Source organism: Thermobia domestica, chromosome 18 (genome assembly GCF_964235325.1).
Source record: "Thermobia domestica chromosome 18, izTheDome1.hap1.1, whole genome shotgun sequence".
Classification (NCBI taxonomy): Eukaryota; Metazoa; Arthropoda; class Insecta; order Zygentoma; family Lepismatidae; genus Thermobia; species Thermobia domestica.
Genome location: NC_137471.1, coordinates 32,086,585 through 32,110,229, shown reverse-complemented (window position 1 = coordinate 32,110,229; position 23,645 = coordinate 32,086,585). Strand labels below are relative to the sequence as shown.

General features: G+C 36.0%; 1 protein-coding gene across 4 annotated transcripts in view; it reads left to right on the top strand.

Annotated features, from left to right (window-relative positions):
- l(3)mbt (lethal (3) malignant brain tumor) overlaps positions 1 to 23,645 on the top strand; it is a 99,742-nt gene that overhangs the window by 75,352 nt on the left and 745 nt on the right. For all 4 annotated transcript variants that reach the window (XM_081745312.1, XM_081745314.1, XM_081745311.1 and 1 more), the window contains exons 9-14: positions 3,906 to 4,129; positions 6,609 to 6,837; positions 10,621 to 10,932; positions 13,080 to 13,299; positions 14,288 to 14,494; positions 21,396 to 21,699. In XM_081745312.1, coding sequence (XP_081601438.1) covers positions 3,906 to 4,129; positions 6,609 to 6,837; positions 10,621 to 10,932; positions 13,080 to 13,299; positions 14,288 to 14,494; positions 21,396 to 21,699 — 1,496 coding nt within the window. The remainder of the gene's footprint in view (positions 1 to 3,905; positions 4,130 to 6,608; positions 6,838 to 10,620; positions 10,933 to 13,079; positions 13,300 to 14,287; positions 14,495 to 21,395; positions 21,700 to 23,645) is intronic.

Genomic DNA, 23,645 nt, shown 5'->3' with positions numbered 1-23,645 from the left:
ATTTAAATGAATATCTGGAGAGCCTGCGTTAATGATCGATGTTAGGTAGTGTGTGTGGTTTCATAGTAAGGTGCCCACACTCCCATTTATGATAATATGTTTATGAGGTGTTTTGAACCTTACAATCGATGTAGGCTTAGAGCAAGGCAGAGAGAAACGAGTATGGTGACAGAAACGATCTAGATCTTAACGCATATACAACAGCATCTTCCTGGAATTCACTTAAAATTTTCTTTTTTTGTGATTTGTAATGTAAAAATGTCAAGATTTTCTGGAGTAAGATTTTTACCACCTGATTTAATTACTGTATATCCAAGTCAGGGTAGTTATTGCAGGCATAGCTTTTTTATGTATTTATTTATTTATTTCTTATATATCTTCTCTATAGAACCCGCAGTTGAAACGATTCTCTTTCGTTTGGCGTCAGGGTCCATAACTCTTTTTAATAACCATTGTTTCACAATTTTGTGAACATAGGCAGACACAGTACATTTTTCTCCCAGAAACATTTGAGATACGCACTTCAATAATAGTCTTTCCTTGTAACTTGACATACATATCGTCTTTTCCTTATATACTGGCTTTACTAATAGAATGTACTCTATTTTTAAAACTACAATGTCTTCGTTAAGCCCATTTCCACAAATTACACAAATGAAATCAAAATTATCCATTTCTTTTAATGCTGTTTAGGTAGCCTCGAAAAATATGAAATTACTACATTCTTTTCAATGTAATACATTATACTGAAATAAGTTTCACTAAACAAAATGATACGGAAATTCAAGTTTAAAATTAGAAGCATTACTTTCTATTTGCATTATTAATTGCGGTAAGTGATGTTGAAAAAAAAAAGTACTAATATTTTTAGATCGAAAATGATTAAATATTCTGTAATCACAAGAAGTTATAAAAAGTTTCATATATAAATAATGAGACATTTGGGTTTTTATCCAGACATATTACGTAACGTATTTTATATTATTTTTAAATTGACTGTGGATTAGTATGTAGTGAATAAACCTTGTAATGTTTGCCTTGCAGTTTTTAACGTACGTTTGTCTTTTCTTTCTTTTAAGGTAAAATGAATTTATAATGTACATGTAAACCAGACGTTACATTCTCGATGAAGGTAAAAAATCAGAATAATGAAGGCATACTAATATATACCTGCATTTCAAATCATAAACCAAAAACCATAAGAAAAAAATTGAGAAGACCTATTAGACACTCATTAAGTACTTCTTACATCCACTGCACAAAATCACTTAGCACATTCGAAATTCATAAATCTCTCATTGAAATTGATCATGAAGGTAGATAGTGTCGAAGCCGGGGTGAGGGCAGCTGGACCATAAATATGTACACTCATGTCCAAAATTATTGTTGCATGTCTATAAATATGTTGTTGTAGGAATATAATTTCATAACGAATTCGCCTGTTATTTCTAATAATGTAACTATGTGTATAATCGGCAAAGACATGTATGTGGCAAATTTCGTGTCAAAAGAGCAGTAAATAAGAACAATAAAACGAAAATAAAACTTTCTTGTCCGTTTAGCAACATTTTGTTTTACTCACTCTAATTTTCGTATTTATAATTCTTTTCCTATGAAATTTACCACAAATATAGATTTCCCGATTATACACACAGTATCAGTATTAAAAGTACCCTGCAAAATCATTATTGAATTATATTCTTACAAGAAGACAGTTATAGATATGCGACAATCATTTTGGAGTGTACAGTACGTCTGAGTACTCAAGACGGTGCTCGGCTGGCCGGCTTGGCATATCACTCACTCCCAGTTGCAGCCATTTGATAAGAACTCTGGACACCGTTACCATTCGTACAAACCTATCAATACGTATATGATTTTAAAGCTAAGAAAACAAGGTAGTAGTTTTATTGGAAACATTTTGTTTCAACGTTTTATCAGGCTTTTAGTAATAACAAAAATGTTGAAAATTATATTGAAAAATGTACTTTTTCAGTGATTTATTTTAATAGTGCCATATACAAGGTGTTTCAAAACAACACCGACAACGTTTGGGAGATGATTCCTGACACCAAGATAAGACAGAAAGTATACACCAACTTGGGTGCACAAATGCTTCCTTTCGGAGTTGTAGGCTGCCAAAAACATGAGAAATTGAACTTCAAAGGTCCATAGCTCCAAAACTATGGAACCTACCGCAGTCGGGTCAAGACTTCACTTAGGAACTAATATTTGCCCTATCCAAAAATCCATATTTCAGAATCCTAAGGTACTCACGCAACAATTTTTATAGAGGGAGTTTAACTACGGGCATATAATTTGAAGTACTCACCAACTACTTCTATAAAAATTATTGTGGAAGTACCGCAGGATTCTGAAACATGGCTATTTGGATAGAACACACAGTAGTTCCTAAGTGAAGTCTTGACCCGACTATGGTAGGTCCCATAGTTTTGGATCTATAGGACTTTAAAGTTCAATTTTTCATGTATTCGGCAGTCTATAACTACGAAAGGAAGCATTTGTGCACCCAGGTTGGTCTATACTTTTCGTCTTATCTTGGTGTCAGGAATGACCTTCCGAACGTTATCGGTGTTGTTTTGAAGCACCCTGTAAATTTACTTTAGCTAAAAACACAGATGGACGTAATTTCAAAATACGTAATGTAAGGAAGTTAACTGTAGAAAAAAGTTCATATTGATAGGAACTGGCTTAATCGAGTTACTGTCACTTCAATGTAGGTATGCAAATTTGCATGTGGGAGAAAAACAAAGTGAGGGAGAGTTAGGAACTTTTGAGGAAGTACTTCCATTATGATGTAATAATTGTCAAATTTTCAGTTTTCTACTAATTGGTCCCGACAAAATCCTATTTTTTTCCTTTATTGACTGGATTAAAGGGACTACGGAACATTAATATATGCACCTTTTAACATAAAATAACTCTTGGTTTTACAAAAGAATAGCTTTTTAACGTATTATAAGCATTCCCACTGCACTGATTGAAAAAGAAATAGACATGTACATTTCAGGAATTCTCGAAAAACCTTGGAATTTGAACCTAATGGATTTAGCAGTGATTCTACAAGGGACATAACACAACTTAGGGGAAAAAAAGCCACTCTAAACTTAATTGCTTCTCACTGTTCAACGAGCCCATGGATCATATAAGTAGTATTATTCTTTCAAGAGTAACAAAAAGGTCAAAGGGTGGCTGTGTATTTCAACTGAGATTTTAGTTACTCGAAGAACGGAATTTTCGCATATTAGTCATTTAGGTAACTTACATTTTGAAATCGTTCCTACTTTCTAAAATCTCTTTTACAATGTTAGCTAGTCATCTTTCTTCTCTTCCTCAGTAAAATTTCTGTTGTAAACTTACATCATATTGTAAATAGTTCAAGATGGCACTAGTTGTTGTTAGTTGGTTAGGAGTTTAGCATCCTGTTCAATACCGATGCAATGTAAGATGCGGACATATACCTTAACGTGGGGTCCGAACCGAACGTGGATCTCCCCCGCACCGAAGGCAGATACATTAATCATATATCCACAAGGGAAGCTCAAGATGGCATTGTTGTATCATAGCATCTGGTGTAAGTTTATAGTAAAAATATCAAAGCTGGCGAGGAAGACAAGAGGACTCTTTGAAACTACGGGAATTTTGAAAGTAGACGCACTCAGGGATAAGTTCTAGGTAAGATAAGATGTCAGTTACCCGAAGTTGGTGATACGTGGCTATGTGCATGTGATGATGTATGCGTTTGCATAAATTTGTTTCCAAAAATAATAGAATATGAGGAAGCTGAAAGTTCCCATTAAAAATTTCGGTGATTACTAAGTGACAGACACATACGTTAAGGTACCCCAAGTGAGTAAACCTTTCCTATCTTTATGTAATTACAGGTTATAGAATACGTCTTCATTTTGACGGTTATCCTGAGAACCATGATTTCTGGGTGAATGCAGACTCGATGGATATATTCCCCGCTGGATGGTGTGAAAAAAATGGACATCGGTTGCATCCACCTCGAGGTTTCACACCAGCAGATTTCAATTGGAGCAATTACTTGAAGCAGTGTAGGGCACAGGCTGCTCCAAGGCATTTATTTGCTAATAAAACTGGAAGTGTAAGTACTATTAAAATCGTCTATTATTATAGCGTAGGTTTTAAATAAAAAATAGAATTGATTCGGGAATTAACGTAAACCAGACGTATCTATGAAATTTGTACTAGGACAGTCAAAAACTTCCCGGAACGCTGTAGTTTTTGCATTTGTAATGCATTAGAATTACTCTTGAACAGCAGAGTCCTTAGGTTGTCTACTTGACAAGTGTGAATAGATCATAACAGACAGTATGTAAGTAGTGTAGCTGGAGGGATGAGTGCATGGTAATCAGTTGGCGCAAGTCGCAGTTCAAGCAACGCACAAAGTTCATGTACGAATTGCGGAAATTGAATCAAAGAATCCCGTTTTGCCACTGTAGAAGACTATGAAAACCAACGTTGTAGTTGGAGGGATGAGTGCATGGTAATCAGTTGGCGCAAGTCGCAGTTCAAGCAACGCATAAAGTTCATGTATGAATTGTGGAAATTGAATCAAAGATTCCTGCTTCGCCACTGTAGAAGACGATCAAAACCAACATTGTAGCTGGAGGGATGTGTGCATGGTAATCAGTTGGCGCAAGTCCCAGTTCAAGCAACGCATAAAGTTCATGTATGAATTGCGGGAATTGAATCAAAGATTCCCGTTTCGCCACTGTAGAAGACTATGAAAACCAACGTTGTAGTTGGAGGGATGAGTGCATGGTAATCAGTTGGCGCAAGTCGCAGTTCAAGCAACGCATAAAGTTCATGTATGAATTGTGGAAATTGAATCAAAGATTCCTGCTTCGCCACTGTAGAAGACGATCAAAACCAACATTGTAGCTGGAGGGATGTGTGCATGGTAATCAGTTGGCGCAAGTCGCAGTTCAAGCAACGCATAAAGTTCATGTATGAATTGTGGAAATTGAATCAAAGATTCCTGCTTCGCCACTGTAGAAGACGATCAAAACCAACATTGTAGCTGGAGGGATGTGTGCATGGTAATCAGTTGGCGCAAGTCCCAGTTCAAGCAACGCATAAAGTTCATGTATGAATTGCGGGAATTGAATCAAAGATTCCCGTCTCGCCACTGTAGAAGACGATCAAAACCAACGTTGTAACTGGAGGGATGAGTGCATGGTAATCAGTTGGCGCAAGTCCCAGTTCAAGCAACGCATAAAGTTCATGTATGAATTGCGGGAATTGAATCAAAGGTTCACGTTTCGCCACTGTAGAAGACTATGAAAACCAACATTGTAGCTGGAGGGATGAGTTCATGGTAATCAGTTGGCGCAAGTCCCAGTTCAAGCAACGCATAGAGTTCATGTACGAATTGCGGAAATTGAATCAAAGGTTCCCGTTTCGCCACCGTAGAAGACGATCAAAACCAACGTGACGGCTGAACTTCGGAAGATACGAAAGGAGGATTTTCATGTGTGTTCCGGACAATGGTAGGAGCAGTTCGGAACATACACAATAAAAGTGTGTATGTTCCGAAAGTGCCTACTTTGAATGCGATTAGGTAAATGTGTACTTTTATTGTGGCAATAAAGAGCTGCAACAGAATTCCGGGAACTTTTTGACTGTCGCGGTATATGAAGCAGCAAATAACTGAATACCGGAATAGGAGGGAAGAAATGGGAGAGGATAGTGTGATTGGAAGGGAAGTTATGTTTTCTGTCATCAACCTATCTATTTTATCTCTGAGAGTGCTTGATTAGAGGACCACCAAATTAACCCGGTTTTCTCTGATCCTATTCTAATGCTGTATAACCATAAATGACGGATTACGGAATATATAACTTAACTGTGATCTCATTGCTACAAAAACAAGAAATGAAATAAAATCTTTCAGTTTAACATCCCAGGTTTATGCACTTTAGGCTAAGGGAGACGATGATTAAGGTAAGTGAATGATGATGGAAAAATTGGTAGAATGAGAAAGTGGGAGGAAACGGGAGTAGCTCGAGAAAACCCACGAACACAGTGTTGTCCGCCACAAATTTATTTGACCGGGGATCGAGCCAGGGACCCCACGTACCAGAGGTAAGCGCTCTACCACTGAGCCATCATGTACTTTTCACAAGTTTTTATCTCATACCATGTATATACCAGTTTTTACTTTTATCTTTATTTTACGTCATATTATATGATTGTTTTCTACTTGGAGGCAGTGTCCAGATAATCTATTTCTATTGTAGAATACACACATTGCTCTGTAAAAAAAGAACGAAGGAAAATAGATTTACCTTGTAAGGAGTTCCGTGGGACGTAAGGATCTAGGTTCAACTTTTCGGACGTAATCTCTGGAAGGCAACCCAGTTTTTGTGACGAGAAGTGTTCAAATAGCTAATGACTAAACAGAATAAAATAAATAAATAAGACATTTTTGCTTGTAACGAACTGAATGCGATGAAAACTCCCGTGTTCATGTTTATTCAAAATGAAAACTTTAATTTTTTATCATATATTATAAATTTAGTTGAAAAATATTTTTTTTATTATTATTATTATTTTTTTAGTCGATATGCCCGAATGGTTTTCGTCTTGGTATGAAGTTAGAAGCTGTGGACAGGAAAAACTCCTCTCTCGTGTGTGTAGCAACTGTTCAAGGTCTACTGGATAACAGAATCCTAGTTCATTTCGACAGTTGGGATGACATCTATGACTATTGGGCTGATCCGACATCACCGTATATTCATCCTGTAGGCTGGTGTGAGTCTCATGGACACACACTTACGCCTCCTAACAGTAAGTATTGATTAATTGATTTTGTTCAGATACGGGACAGAATATTGTTTCAAGCGCAAGGACATTATTGTAGAAAGATGACTTTTAAATTTTATTCTTGGTTGTGTTGTCATTACTACACAGCAAAAAATGAGGTATTGAAACAACACAAAATGACTACCACTTTAACGTGTTACTTGTATGTCAATTTAACACTAAGGATATCGCCTTCCGACCATATCAGAAATACCTAGTTATTGGCTGCGTAAATTTGCATTGGGTTTTATTGTTCGGTATAAGCAAAGCTTTACGTAGTGTATTTGGCATTTAGACCAAACAACGAATAACGTTCTGTTTCTGTAATCGGTCACAATAATAGTTTTGTAAACTTGTCTGCCATCTTCTGTTCTGCATTTCTACCATCTTCTGTTCTTACGTACTAAGACATAAGAATAACAGATAAGGAAAACAGATGGCAGCACTACTATTCATGTAACTGTTGCCAGACAATTCATAGTGTACAAAACTGTTATTGTTACCGATTACAGAAAACATAAAACGTTATTCGTTGCTTGGTATAAATGCCAAATATAGTGCGTAAATATGTGCTTATTCCAAACAACAAAAACCAATGCAAATACTCTCAGGCAGTAACTATTTCCGATATGCTCCTTTGTATTGAATTAACACACAAGTAACACACTAAAATGGTAGTAATTTTGTGTCGTTTCAACGCCTCATTTTTTGTTGTGTAGAGAATGTTGGAATGCTACTTTATTGATGACCTAGATCACCTTTTCCTATTCCTTTAGACAAGTGCTTGGTATGCACTCTTTCTGTGCCAAGGTTCCTAGTCCAATTTCTAATCGGACATACCTAGGAATGTAATACGGATTTCATATTAAACTTCATGTTCATGTCTTACATAGTCTTGGACTAGGGTTGCAGGCTTTCCAATGCTCCTATATTTCCTATATATTTGCGTCTCTTCCTATAAACTCCTATATTTCATATATTTTAACGAAACCACCTATATTTTTGTGGCATTGCTATTTCCGTTTGTGAAAATAACGTAAGGAAATAAGGTGTGGGTGGTTGGAGTGTCTTTTGTCTCCACAGTAGGGTGGTTGAATGGATATTTCTGTGCTTCGTCCTTTGTCTAAAGATAATTACACCGACCAAATAATATACAGTTAGCATAAAAAATGTTTATACACCTACAGAATGGAACAAAAAATAAACTAGTTTCGTTATATTCATTAAAAAGTTCTATGGAGTAATGATTTTAAAGACTTATAAATAATTTATTTAGGTGAATCAATACGTTTTGTACTAATTGTAAGCAAATAATTGTAGAATATGTTACACATAGCCAAATCTTACCTTAAAAGCGCCAGCTGCAGAATGTTTATATTTTAGATCTTATTCTACGTTTCAGATAGTTACGTAGTACTGGTGAGCTACGTACGAAAATACTAAGAAACTCGTATAAAATTTTGCTACGAGATAATTACCCATTTAGTTATATTTAGAGTAGAATATATGTTCATATAACAATTGGTGTAATTTACATGTGATTTTTTTTTATTTATTTATTTCTACGTATTGGATAATTGAAATGTTGCTTCCAATAGGTAGAAAGATTGTTATATGAGTTTCTTTGTTCCTGTTCTTTCAAAATGTTCCAAATGCACAAATGTTCCTCTTTCACAGCTTCACGAAACCTCCTATATTCTTCGTCGTGATTTCCTTTATTTATTTATTTATTTATTTCATTAGCATTGGAAAGCCTGGGGTTGTCAGCCTTCCCGTATTTGAGTCATTTTTTGTACCTTTTCCCGTCTACCTGCTTGATTTAATCTGGAAACTCATTTCTCCTATATTTAAAAAAAAAAAAATAGCAGCAAAATGGTTCCATCAATGATGAAAATGCTGGTTAAATGTCAATCTTTGAAACTTTTCTTGCTTTTTTCTTTCTTATTATATTTTATAAATACTAAAATACCTTTCGATTTTCTGCAATTTCTGAAATACTATAAGTGATTTTATAATTGTTTTGTATATTAAAATGTTCTAAATCTAAGGATTTTTTTTTTTTTATTTACTTATAATTCGTAAGGTCGAACAATTGGCAGCCGTACCGCGGGCGTAAAAAGAAATGTTAAACTTCAACTAAATGAGAGAAAAAAAAAAGTAATGAAATCCATTTTAATCCAGAAGCACTTTCTAAATGGTGTGGAGGGGTAGAAACTTGCTAGAAAAAGAGACTGAACGTAAAACCCACATTGTCTACTGTCAAAGACCAGGGTGTCTCGGTCACGAAAGTCATGAAGAAGTCATGAAAGTCAAGAAATTTAGGTCACGACTTTTTTTTTAATCTGTACAAATATAAGTAGTACAGGCTGAAAATTTTTGTTGTGGAAAACGTCATTATTCACCACCAAAAATGTCTGTGGTTGGCTTTTGACGCTACCAAATTGCAAACAAAGCACGCTTCTATCGCGTGCATGAAAATTTAGCTTAATTCGCACCCAAATTCGCTCTTGAGATTGTTACAAAATTCTATGGTTTGGTAAAGAAAAGGTCACGAAATTTCGTTTTGAAATTTTAGTAGATACCCTGAAGACCAACTCACCTCGTAAAATACATGGCAGTTTATTGGATGATACATGTCAATATTTCAATAACTTGATACTTGTAATCCGAAGAAGAGAACATGAGTATTTAAGTTTATATATATTTTTCAATCAACTCGTAAGGCATTTTTGCAAGATGAGTTAGTCTTACACGGGAATGAAACTGCTGGGGAGTGGAAATTTAGAACACATACCGTTCGGGAATATTCAGTAATTTGTGCAGATAAATACAGATTGCGAGGAAAAAGACAAACTGTTTACGTGTGATAAAAGTATATAAACGAAAGCAAAAGTAAAGGTTGCAGTACTGGCTGTGTGGCAGAGTAGTAAAGGCAGTTGACTCCAGAGCGTGAGGTCGGGGGGTTCAAATCTCAGCGTCGGTTCTTATTTATTTAGTTAGTTATTGTTGGTTGAAACAGTTTTGTATACGAGCTGATAGCCGTTAACTATCGAAGCAAACAGCATGTTTGGGAAACGATTTTGTTACTGACGTCAAACAGCCAACTGATCGCGTGCAAGGGAGTTCGACCACCTGTTGCTAGTATTGTGTGTGATGCATTTTTTTACTTCCATCATTTTGTTGTCCTTCGGCATATCCATTATCAAACATATTTTTCTTTGTATGTATTTGTCTCTATAGTTTCACGGCTCGCACAATCCCTATATATCTTTCATATCCTTGTTGCACGCAGGTGTATATCAACATGTATTCATCCTTCTCACGATAATTATCGATTTCCAGTACGATGGATACACAGTTTCATTACTGATTTTTCCACGGTTGACTATGAGATTTGAACCCACGCACCAAAGTCAACTGTTGGCCACACGACTAATACAGCAACCGTTACTCTTGCTTTCGTCAACTGTTTCACGCGTAGACATTTGTCTTTTTTTTTTTTTTTTTTTTTCGTAATCTGTATTCATTCTGCACAAATTACTTTTCATTCCGTATATAGTTCGCTGAGTCCTCCCCAACGTTATATATTGTGTTCCAGTTGCTTCGTTCCGTTGTTAGGTTGCTAAAGATAATGCTAAAATATACAATACATTGTAATCTTCGCTGATATGATGATTTCCAAATTCCAGCTTGATGATTATATGTACCTAATTAAATAAACAATGTGTAAGGAGGAAATCACTAACGCCTGTGGATTATTTTTAATAGGTTACAGAGGTCCAAACAAGTTCACATGGGAAGACTACCTTAAGGAGACGAAATCGGTTGCTGTTCCTGCGAGAGCTTTCAAACAACGGCCTCCAAGTGGTTTCCGTAAAGGAATGAAGCTAGAGTGTGTAGACAAGCGAGTGCCATGTCTCATCCGTGTAGCTACTGTAAGCGATGTCAGGGAGCATCAAATCAAGATCCACTTTGACGGCTGGCCAGATGAATTTGATTACTGGATCGATGATGATAGCCCTGATATCCATCCTGCCGGTTGGTGCATCAAGACTGGACATCCCTTAGAACCGCCTCTGAGTAAGTATAGTATTGTCGGGTATATCCTAAATCAGTTTTGACTGGCAACACAGTTTATTGAATGCTCACAACATCACGACACTTATATTATTATTATTATTATTATTATTAATAATAATAATAATAATAATAATAATAATAATAATAATAATAATAATAATAATAAAAATTAGAATGGTGGAAGCTTATAAGTTTTTTTTAAGTAATGCCTCTTTGTAGCACTGAACACTATTTCCGCCCTGGAGGCGTTGACTGGTATAGGCTGACAAATACTTATTTTAACTAGTTACTAGATGCTTAATGGTTGTTTTTTTAAATTTCAGCATTGCGCGACACACCGGTTGGGAACTACTGACCTAAATCATGGTATGTCTCATGGAAGTATTTTGGCATTAATGCCCCAAAACTCTTTGATACAAGCCGCACACGTATCAGCATTGTTTACATAGTATTCGTTTTCTTTCTCAGGGGCCGCGGTGGCTCAGTTGTAGAGCGTTCACCTCTGGTGCTTGGGGTCCCGGGTTCGATCCCAGCCCCCGCCACGTGAACTTTATGGTGGACAAACACCGTGTGCGTGGGTTTTCTCGTTTCCTCCCACTTCCTTCATTCCACCATTTCATTTATCACTCATCATCACCGTCTCCTTTAGCCTAACCGGCATAACCGTGGGACGTAAAACTCAAAGATTTCATTTCATTCATTTTTCGTTTTCTTTCTTCATAATAATAATAGGAACATTATATTGAGTTGGAGATCGGGCAAACAAATCCTTCTCATTCCTTAAGCTTCAGAATCAGGAATACTTTAGTTTCCCATGTTTGTAACTCATTTTCCTCATACAGAAGTGGACTCTCGTGCCACTTCGACATCCTGTTCAAAATATAAGAACAAGAAACGCTCCGGATCATATGGAATCATCCAATAGACAGTCATACTGACACGCATCTATATGGTCAGTCATTAATCGATCCATATTTGAGTCTCGTAACTGCCAGTTTTCATCTTGGTGTGGCAGCATGGAGTCCAGCATGTTAAGCATAATTATAGAGGTCTGTTCCTACAAGTCTATACCTTACGCTCACTCACACATATCTTATGTATTGATTTACAAAAATAAGTTTTTTATAATGTCACTTAACGTCATTTTTTAAAAAATTAATCATCCATATACTGTATACGCTGTACCATAAATAAGTATAAATTTCTAGCACTAGTAAATTATGAACTATACTTTTTAAATATTCAGCTTTTAATTTGCAACAATATTAAAATATTTAAAGAAATAAAATCCTTTACATACAGTAGATTTAGCATTTCCTTGAAATTACACAAAACGTTTATTTCGCAATTTGTCAAAAGAGAAGGTTAAACGTAGACTTTGCTTTTTGTAAGTGTTGGTAGATATTTTTCAACTAGTTCTCAAAATGAGTTTGTATAGCGTGTTCCAGAGTTCCTGCCCTTACCCTTCAGATATGCTTATACTGAAGAAAATCAGAAAAAATAAGTCTATGGAAATAAATATTGAAATAAGGTTTGTTCCTGAATTTACAAGTTTCATTATGCTGAGAAACTTTTCGAGACTGCATATTAGAAGTACCAAGGAATGTAGAGAATTTTACAACCCCCCCCCCCAACCCATGGGAAAGTATAATCATTTTCGTCCAATTTTAAGCCGGGATCTGTTACGTTGTTCTGTACTCCAGTTCTCTTATAAGTAAAATAATGTGGGAAAGGAATTTATATGCTAGTTGATCATTCGTTTGTGCGCCGCCAACTGTCCAGAAGTCCGTGTGAATAAGTCGCTTTTCTTATAACCTGTCTTGGATAAGGATGAATTAGTCAATTACAAATCTGTAAATGTAGATTCATACCCATTTCTTCCGCTTATGTTTCTATAACTTCAGTTTATGCATTCAATATCAGTAGAGTAGGGTGACCCGAGGGAAATTTTCGGCCGGAGCTACGAAATTCTACCCCAGGCATATTTTCGATCAAACTCAACATGCGATACCAGTATTTTTATCGTCCGTATAGTGAAATTCCCCTCAGCGAAAATCTGAAATTACCACAATTCAATATATGTATTCTATATTCACATGATATATATACAATATCAGTACTAATTTTGTCTAATTGTTATATTCCAGCTGAAGAAGATTTAGCGGAAATTGACAACACCGGATGTCGAATTCCAGGTTGTCGTGGAATTGGTCACGTGAAAGGACCAAAATACAGTACTCACCAGACAAGTATTAGCTGCCCGTATGCACCGCAAAACGTTAATAAGGATGGGCTGATTCCAGACAGGATTTATAGTAAATCGGAATTGTACGAGAGCAAGGAAGATCTTCTATTGAAGGAAAGAAGGTAAATATTATACCTCGAGTAGAGATTAATTCTTCTTGTAATTTCTTGCATTAAAAAAAAAAAAAAAAAAAAAAAAAAAAAAACTTATTTGCATATTTCTGTATGTATAATTTCTTACATTGGTCCATGATAGTATATGAAGGTTCTGGGTAGTAAGAGCGAATTCAACAAAGGTTCCTTCAGGAAGGGTCAAAATAAATGTCAATTTATTTTGATACTATGTTTTCTAAGGCAGAGGAACTTCCACTATAGGCGTGAGAATTAGCTGCCACAGAGCAGTTTAGTATTACTATCTACACACCTTAAATGTAATTTTTGGGCATTCAGATTGCATGTAACTTTAGTTCATTCATACTACCCGGAACGCATCATATGTATAGAAACTTCAGAACATAATTGCGTAGTGTTAAAGAAAGCAAGTAACATTGTCACGTGTACACTTCGTGAAGGAGTTTGGTTTGTATGGCATTATATTTTCTGAATAGTTTTAGTAGAGAGAGATTAGAGTGGAGATGGAATATTCTTTAGACACGTGATTGCAGAAATTTGCTCTCACTATCTATTATAGTTTTTACTCTGTAACGATCAACGTTAAAAAAGAAATAGTTGATTTCTGACACACCCGCTTTGAATAGAGGGTTAAGAGAGATGGTACCTATTTTTAGAACGATACATCGTTGTAGAAACAACTTCTCGCTATCTGATCTGTTCAGATTAATATTAAAACCGGAAGTTAGAGGATTTCTATCAGAGTTTCGGTTTTAGCGGAGAGATAAGGATAAAGATCAAATGTATTCTTGGGACGCTTAATCGATTGCAAGGAATTGGTTCTCGCTATCTATTACCGTTTTGCTTTAAAGTGGTCAACGGTAAAACTGGAAATGGTTGATATCTTACACTTTTCGGTTTGATTATCTCCTTCATCAACAAATCCGATTCCAAGTTTACTTGAAAATAATTTTTACTTTTCTGTTGTATCTTAAAATAGCAAACCAGAAGTGAAGCCATTAGACCTTCAGCAGCAACATCATCATCAACAGCATCAGCAACAGCAGCAACCAAGACCCGTTGGAAGGCCGCCTAAAATGAGAAAAATTGAAATTCCCGAAGATATTCCACCCGCTCCTCCACCAGAGCCTGAATTTCCTGCAGATGATGATGATGCCGATAGTGATGACAGGAGGAAAAGAAAAAGGTAGGTTCACTAAATATACAGGAAGAGTTACAGAGACGTTACTAGTTACGTGGGATTGACACGCGCTTCTTCACTGTTCACATAGGTGAAAGTCGAAGATCCATGTTAACTGAGATTACCTGTCAAAGTGAAGATTCCTGTCTTGCAGTTCAACGTCTATCAAATATGTCGTACAAATATATTCGTATAAGATAACAATTTTGAATCTACGAGCAGACCATCCCGTCCGTGGGTTTTACACAGGATAGTTTTTGCGAACGTGTTTCAATCACATTTTTCATTGTTAGTTTCCGGTGTAAAAATGGATTTCTGGTTTTATAAGCTGCGTCCGAAGATAGAAATGAATCAAAACAAGTGAATTTTGTTTCACATTGTTTTACTATGTGAGTAGCCCATTTCTAAAGAGGTCCTTGTCCACCAAGAGAAAATTTTGGAAAACAAACAAAAAAAAAAAAAAAACTGTCAAACTTGGTTTTTTGCGGAAAACTTGCAATATTTTAGTAGGCTTTGCTGAAGAAATATACAAATGTTCAATTCATGCAGCGCATGCACACAATAACCGTATAATATTCATAAATTGAGAGAAAAAAATGTTTGCACAAGGGGCGTTTCGGAACTGTGCAGAGGACAAGGGACATTTAGGTTCTGTACAATATGGATAAGGACCTGTTTTGTTTTAAATATCTCAAAACCAGGACTGCCTTTATATATATATATTGTGCGCCCCTGTGCTGTAACTAATTTGCCGCCCTTCACCCCCTTCCCCTTCCCCCGAAAACGACGAAATTTGCCGCTCCGAATGTATAGTTTCTGGGGTCTCTGAGATACATAGTGACAGTATTAATCCAATTCAACTTCAAGGTCATACTCCACTCCCCAGGATGGGTGCTAGATTTTAAAACTAATCGAAAACGACATATATTAGTGTTGAATAAATAGTTTTCGAGGTCGCTGGGTTTAACCGTATCAGTTTTCATGACGTTCAAGTTCATTCTTACCCCTTTGGGTGGGGGTGGGAGAGGGTGACTTTTCAGAAACAATCAGACAGGCTAGCTAATTAGTAATTACTGTAATTAGAGCGAATTAAAAACATGTGCGCGGGACTCTGCAGATTGCTAGTTTTAAACATTACTTTATTGTGAATCTTAAAAAGAATTCCAAAATTTTGCCGCCCTGTGCTCGGGCACAGAATAGCACTTACCTAAATACGGGCCTGTTCAAAACAAACCAATTTTATTTTCAAAAACCAGTGTAATACATATAAAAAACATTGTAATACAGACAAATTACTTCTCCACATATATCAGGAGAGACCCTGAAACACTATAATAGAATGTGTCTGAAAACATACCAATTCATTTTCAAAGAACATTGTAATACATAAAAATATTGTAATACAAACAAATTGTAACAAATACTTGTTTCAATATTGGGTTTTTTGCTTGCTTTCGTTCGCCCCTAACTCTGACGTTTCGGTACTAGTGTACTTCAAAATAAGGTTATCCTGATCAATTTTAAGCGTTTTATAGGAACTATTGGTTTGGTAAAACATCTGGTGGAATCTATGGACATCTTGCAATAATAAAGTTGAACGATAAAAGTCTTTCCTCTCTTTATGGTCATATTTTGAAAGTGAAAGAAGCTTCTTTGATGAATGTCTAAGTTTCTTTTCCTTATTCTTCTTCCAAATGGCAGGAATACGAGATTTCTTATGTCCTTGACCGGTGATAGCAGGCCTAACATTCCCTCCCTGTTTCACCGCAACTTCAGCTTCATTGGCAAAATTATCTACGTTCATGAACAACGTACGTCCACAATCAAAAGGACTACTCCAAAGAATAATTATTTTGGATTGAAATTACACCTCACTGACGTATTATCAACTACACAAATTACATTAGCCAACAGTCACAAAGACCCGACGTTACCAGAGAATAGCAGAAAATCTGATCGTCAAATTTCCTTGCTCTTTTATTATTATTACAAAAGCATTCTTGTCAATGCGTATAATAATAATTTACTATGCAATGCAAAATGAATGCATTTTTAGAAATCAATTACGATAGGTACTTCTGTTTCAACGCAACAATGGACAAAAACCGCTTTGGAAATGGACACAATTCATTTGATGGTAGAGTTCACTGAACAAGGGTCATTTTGATTCTGTAGAACACAACTATAAAAGAACGCAGCATATTGAATGGACGAGAGTCCCTTTGAAACTGGACCAAAGTTTTATTTTTATTTTTACTGAATTTAGAATCGTTTCATTCGAATAACAAGTATATAATCCCGTGCAGATTTACGGAAGGAATCCAACGATACCAACAACTCAGTTTCCAAAATTTCTGGACAAGGACCTGTTTGGAAATGGGCTACTCATGTAGACTTCCAAACTATGGGAATTCAATGGTAAAACCGGAAGTAACACATTTCCGGATCCAATAGACGATAGGGTCAAAGTAGAAATATGTTCCAGGGATGTTGAATCCATATCAGAAAACAATTTCGTGCTGTCTCTGATTGTTTTGGCGATATAATAATCGATATTAAAACCGGAAGGAATTGTAGGTTTTACCACTTCCTGTTTTAGTAGAGAAATTGTAAGACAAAAATGAAACCTATTTTTGAGGTGTTGAATCCATATAGAAAACGCTACTTGGTATCTACTATGATTTTTGCTCTATGGTGATCAATGTGAAACCAGAAATTATAAGTTTTTACCACTTTCGGTTAAAATAGAGAATTCAAGGAGAAGGCGGAGAGCACGGAATCCATCTTTAAAAACGGATCTCCTTATCTCCTTATCTCTGATACCTGTTGATCGACAGACGGGCAATGCCGTTCTATAACACTTCCGATACTTATTAACTCTCGGTATAAACATACGAGAGCTTATAGTTTTACTCCAGGTAGGTATGTGTATGGGGGGAGGAAGCAGGGGCTATGTGTATGTGGTTTTGTATTTCTCGGTAATTACTAGCAGTAGCCCTTGGTCTAAGGAATAAAGATCGCTATATTTGCCGGCCAGACACGGTCTGTGACAGACTCGGTTCCCTTCACCTTGTATGGTATGTTATGTCTATGAGCCATTCCATGTGAAATCAACTAAATTTTCAGGAGGAAAAAAAAAAAAAAAAAAAAAGCTCGTTGTCTCAGAATTTGATGAAATTTGGTGTACATGTGGGCCCCTATGAGAGATGATCATGCACCAAATTGCTCATATCTCTCCCGTAAATATTGAGCTAGAGAAAAAAAATAATATACCATTTTGAAGAGGAAAGAATAGGCTACAAGATATGTCAGGAACATTTATTTGAAAATCAAATATCATTTTCGGGAGATACCGGGAAAATTTTGGATCAGTGATACAAACTGACCATTTGATTTCCTTGAAATTGGGTACCAGGGTAGCCCCATATGTGCGGTATAAGTGTGCCAAATGTCAACTTGGGCCAAGAATAGACTTGGAGTCTACAATGAATTTCGTGCCACCATGGCGGGAGAGAGAGACCTGGGGAGCCAATGTGGCAACTTGCCAATTTGTCAGTACTGGTGAAGTAAGGTGTAACTGACAGCAGTAATGTTTTTCTGGTGCAATCTGTAATCCTATGGGGATCTTTGGCACATTCCATTATCAATCGTAGTACATAATACATTGCATTGACCTAAATATGTGAACATTCTTTAAGGTTCTCGAATCATCTGGAACATTCTAGAAGGTTCTAGAACCATCTGGAACATGCTAGAAAGTTTTAGAGTTATCTGGGACATTCTAGAAAGTTCTAGAACTGTCTGGAACATTCTGGCAGGTTCGTTACCTGTATAAAAGCAGAGGACATTGACACTGCGTGCCAGTAGGCTCTTAACTCTAGACTGGACAAGTGTAGCTGGAAGTGTCTATATAGTGTTCAGGCCGAGCCGACTGCAGAGAGGCTCGACTCGGGAACAGAGGCTGTGTTCCACAGTTTTGCACACGGGGAGTCTCTTAGTTGGATTCACCTCGGCTTGTACGTACATAGTATAGTTTAGTAATCCTCGTTCGTTCATCCATTATTACACCCGTTATTTTATTGTTTACTTTTGCAATTTAGGAGCATTCACTTAGAATAGTGAATAAACCACTGTGTTGAAGATGATTATTATTATTATTATTATTATTATTATTATTATTATTATTATTATTATTATTATTATTATTATCATACATTGCTGATCGTAAGACTGTACGAAACACACTTACTAACTATACAAAAATACTTAAGGCGAAACACAAAATGGAAGACGATTGTTATATCTGATGAGGCCTGTATTTATCTTACACGTAACGGTAACATTCGGGCAGTCACGTGTCATGACGTCTCTGGCAAGGGATGTACCGAGTTTTGCCTTCAGTGCAGAGAAAGTTTCCTGTAGAGAATCGTGACTGTTGCCGGGTACGGTTACGAGTGTTGGAGACAAGTGGACTGTAAGTGTTTGGTAAATTTGTACATGCCTTAAACAGTGGTGGATCAATCGGAATTTCGAAAGTGGGTTGTTTTTAGAATCATAATTGTAAACACGGTCATATGAACTTGCAGCGATATGTGTTAAAGTAGTTCAGAATTTCCCAACCTTTTTCAATTTGCGGCACACTACGGGTGTTACTTGGATTCTCGCGGCACACTTAGATATTATTTGTAAATATAAAACGCAGTGCTATTTTTTCTGTAATTACTGATCATCTTCTCAGAGAAGAAAGCTCTATCACTGGTTTTTCCCCGTGGTAAATCATTATGCTTATTTTTCGTTCTAATTTAAAAGTAGAAAACAATTGCAATGAAATATTGGACTCAGGTTTTTAAAAATACGCTTTCTTTTTAAAAACTGATTCCAACCTTTTACTAAGAATGAAGATCACTAAATAACGAACGAACAAACAAATCTCTTGTACTTTTAAAACACAAATGTAGGTAATTTGTCGAAAGGATTGAATGTTATTTTAAATATTCAAGTTACAAAAGTCTGCAACAATAAAGAAGCAATAATGGTCATAACAATGATAACAAATACTTTTTTCAACATTAGAAATGTACAGAATAGTAACCCGGTATGAAGCAAAATTGTAGATTCGTAGTAGTGTTTCATAGTAATGTGAAATACAAATATACATTTTTCCCTACGTTTTGCAATTTGATTGCTATAAAATTAATAATTTTGTTTCGATTCCTCGCGGCACACCAGTGGCCCATTCATGGCACACCAGTGTGCCGCGGCACACCGGTTGGGAAACGCTGAAGTAGTTTATAGAACGATTATTAAGTCTTTGAGCACGTGGTGTTTAAATGAAATGAACTGGGTCTATGTATGCGGTAGAAACAATGAAAGTATTGTTGCGAGCGTGAATAATTCTTTTCTTTGAAATTAATTATGCGTTATGTTTAAATAGTTGGACCCTCATTTGTTAATAAAGAATAAGGAAACAGTCGATTAATGTTCAGTCAACGACATTTGATTTACAAAGGTAAAAACCTGGCAGAATGTAATTTAAAGGTTGGAACTCATTTGAGAGTGAATGCTGGCTGCTTCCAGGAATCCTTCATGACGCCAATCTATCAGAAAGATAACCCTCGTTTGTACGGAGCCACCAAGAACCAACTAGAGCTCCTTCATGGCTATATGGTTAGCGCGCGAGACTCGGGTTGGATTCGCGGTGGGGGCTCATGTGGTTGAGAATGTAGATCCAAGTCTCCATATCGCCTCGGTGCTAAGTTCCAAATCAATAAACAGCCAGGTGCGGATCTACATGGATAAAGCGTTCACTCGTACCCTCGGGTTTTATCAGGAAATGAACCAGGAAACGGGAGTCATTCTCTTCCGTGACATTCCTGTCAGAAGCCTTGGCTCCAGTCCAATGGTTTTCTGTAATGTGTTACGGGAGGTAAATTAGAAAATTTTAAAGAAGAAATGAAGCAAAATAATCTAGATTTGGTAAGAGTTTGTGAAGTTAGATGGGAAGGTAACGGGGAATTGAACAGCGAAGGATATAGAATGTGTTACTCAGATAATGAAAGGGGCGATCGTAATGGTGCAAAAATAATTCTTGGCAATCACTTTAAAGAGAAGGTAGTGAAAGTAGAATTTGTTGATGATAGAATTATTATGTTAAGACTTAAAGAAAAAAAGGATCTAGTGGTGATAAGACAAATACATCGACCACTTCGCATATCACTGAAGTAGTAGAGGAAAATTATGAGAAAAATAAAAGAAATTATAGACAGGAATAAGAGGGGTGCATTCGTAATTGTAATGGGAGATTTAAATGTAGTTGAGGGAAGAGAAAAAAAACAGGAAGGTAGTGTCGTAGGTAACTACGAACTTGACAAAAGAAAGGAAAATAGAGGACTGATCAATTTCTGTAGACGGAATTCAATAGTAATTGGGAATATTTGGTTTAATCAGCACAAGACAAGATGATGTACGTGGAAATCCTCGATAGACGGTGGAAGACACCAGATAGAACGCGAAGACCCTTCCCAGGCCGACATTTTCTCTGATCATAACCTTGTGCTAACCGGTGATATTCTAAAACATCGCATTACTGGACTATGAAAATCCTGCATGGAGGAATGGGATAGATTCCTATCCCGTGCTCCAACGATTGGAAATTGCGATATCGGGTGATAGTTCATAGTCTAGTATTTCAATAGATCATAACCTATCATGACGGTACGGCTTTGCTCAGGGTTAGTACACTTTAAAAATCAGTCGGATAGAAATCGAACAACCTTCTGTACATAGACAATTCTTCTATGTAGATACTGTACTTCATTTCATAGTATTGCATAGTACATATATTGCATGTTCTGTTTATTTAAATATACCGTAATAATTAATAATTTTATTATATTTTATTTCACAGGACAAGGCTATCGGAAGATCTGTCTCCTGTTAACGTAAAATCACCGCCCTCTCCTGCGCCAGCCAAATTTCCAGTTGATGAACAGAAACTAAGACAAGATGTTCATCAGTCTGTTTTTAATCCAGGGTATCAGCCCAATCCAGATCGCTACACTCCGTATTGTTGGACGAAACACGCTAGATTGATTAACAACTACATAAGTTCTAGGCTGCCCAAAGCAAATACATGGACTCAGGAAGACGTATTTGAATTTGTCAAGAAAATACCTGGCTGCGAAGAAAAAGCGAAAATATTTAGAGAAGAGGTAAGATTATCTTTTTCACATTTCCTCTTTTCTTTCTTTCTTTCTTTTCTTTAGTTTAACGTTCCACGATTATGCCCCAAGGCTAAGTGAGACGGTGATGATGAGATGGACGATAATAGTGGAATGATGACAGTAGGAGGAAACAGTAGAATCCCGAGAAAACGCATGCACACAGTGTTTGTCCATCACACAAAGTTCACTTGACACTGCTGGGATCGAACTGGAGACCCCACACATCGGAGGTGAGTCCTCTACCAATGAGCCACCGCGGCCCCAACATATTACCTAAATACTATTTATCAGTACAACAAAATTGAACAAATAGGTGAACAAAATAATTAAATTTTCGTACAGTTGCGATATTTTAGTATTATAATGATTTCGTGTATATTATTATTACAATCGAATGAACCTTCGAATACCTATAATATGAGGATGTTAACTGAAGGTTATTTCAAAATCTATACCTGGTTGCTATTACTTTTGATATAGTGAATTATTTGATCGATTCAATCGAGAAAAGTTTGGGAATGTATTGTAGGCTTCTAGTATAGTATCTACCCTTGCAGTGACGTTTATTTCCTCAATTCAGTTCCGGCTGTTTTTTGTATTTTAAGCATCTCTGCATTCGTGTAGTCGAAGTATGTGAAGACAGTGGAAGAACACACATTTAAATACTATGAACTCACCTTTTCTATGTAAAACAACAATATTTGTTTTTGCATTAATAGCATAATTTCTATTATATATGGTAAATGGCGACCGGGAATTGAATCGGGATATTTTTCGTTCTTTGCTTATCGTTTAATTCGCGCCTATAAAGGAATTGATGTGATATTAATTTTTTTTTTTTTTTTTTTTTTTCATCCATTGATCATATATAATACGTAGTTTAACCGTCACAGGTGTTTAGTAATGTAGATATTGACTTGTCCAAGCACAATTGAAGTTCTGGTGGTCTGAGCACTGACTTCAAGAGCAATAGAATGCATCGGCACGGTAAGCCAGAGATTCTCGGTCCAGTTGTGCATTTTTCTCTGGGTATTGTTGGGTATGAACGTGTTGCTTAGTTTATCTGATCGGCTAATTTTTCTGTGAAAAAATTCTGTGATAATTTTGTTGCAAGTTTTTAGATTTTGACAAATAAGGTTTGGAGAAAATGTCCAGTATAAATAAAGACTTCAATTTGAGAACATTCATTAATTCAATGTGTTTTATATATCTTCACATACACTTAAATTAAAAAAAAAATACATTATATGATAAGCCCTTCCACAAAAGATTCATGAAATAGAGAAAGAAATAAATAGAAACAAAATAAATAATATAAGCATAACTGTGTAGTATCTATGTGGGCGCCATATTTGAATGATCACGTGACCAGGCTGAAAGTGAAAGGAAATAAATTATTGGAACGGCTTGGTTGGTAAAAAAAAAAATTTAGAGAAATTAGTACGTGACGAACGAAATTTGTAATTCGCTTATGACAATGATTGTATATATAAAGAAAAATAATAACAATAGGTATATAATGTATGAAATCCCGAAGCAACAGTAGAAATGATTAGAACATGACGCCTACCTGGACGCTCCATACGTGGTTTTCTGTTCTTCAATTTTTCTTTCCGATCAAGTTTTAAAAAGAGATTGTGTAGTTTAATTATTTTCAGCGTGTTAATTTGATTATGAATTTGTGTGTGTAATATAATGCTAGGGCAAGACTCAAATAATTAGGTTTATAGGGGAGATTTTCCGACTTTTGTACTATCATGATATATTGACTTTGTCAACAAAAAGTGTGCTAGCGTGTTAGATTATTTATATTTGTTTAAAATTCTAAGGTTTAGAGAAAGTTGCTTGCTTTGATTTAAACTAATAGAAAACTTCCATTTAAAAGCGTTCATTATCTTAATGTGTGTTTCATAATTCTTTAAAATTTGTTTATT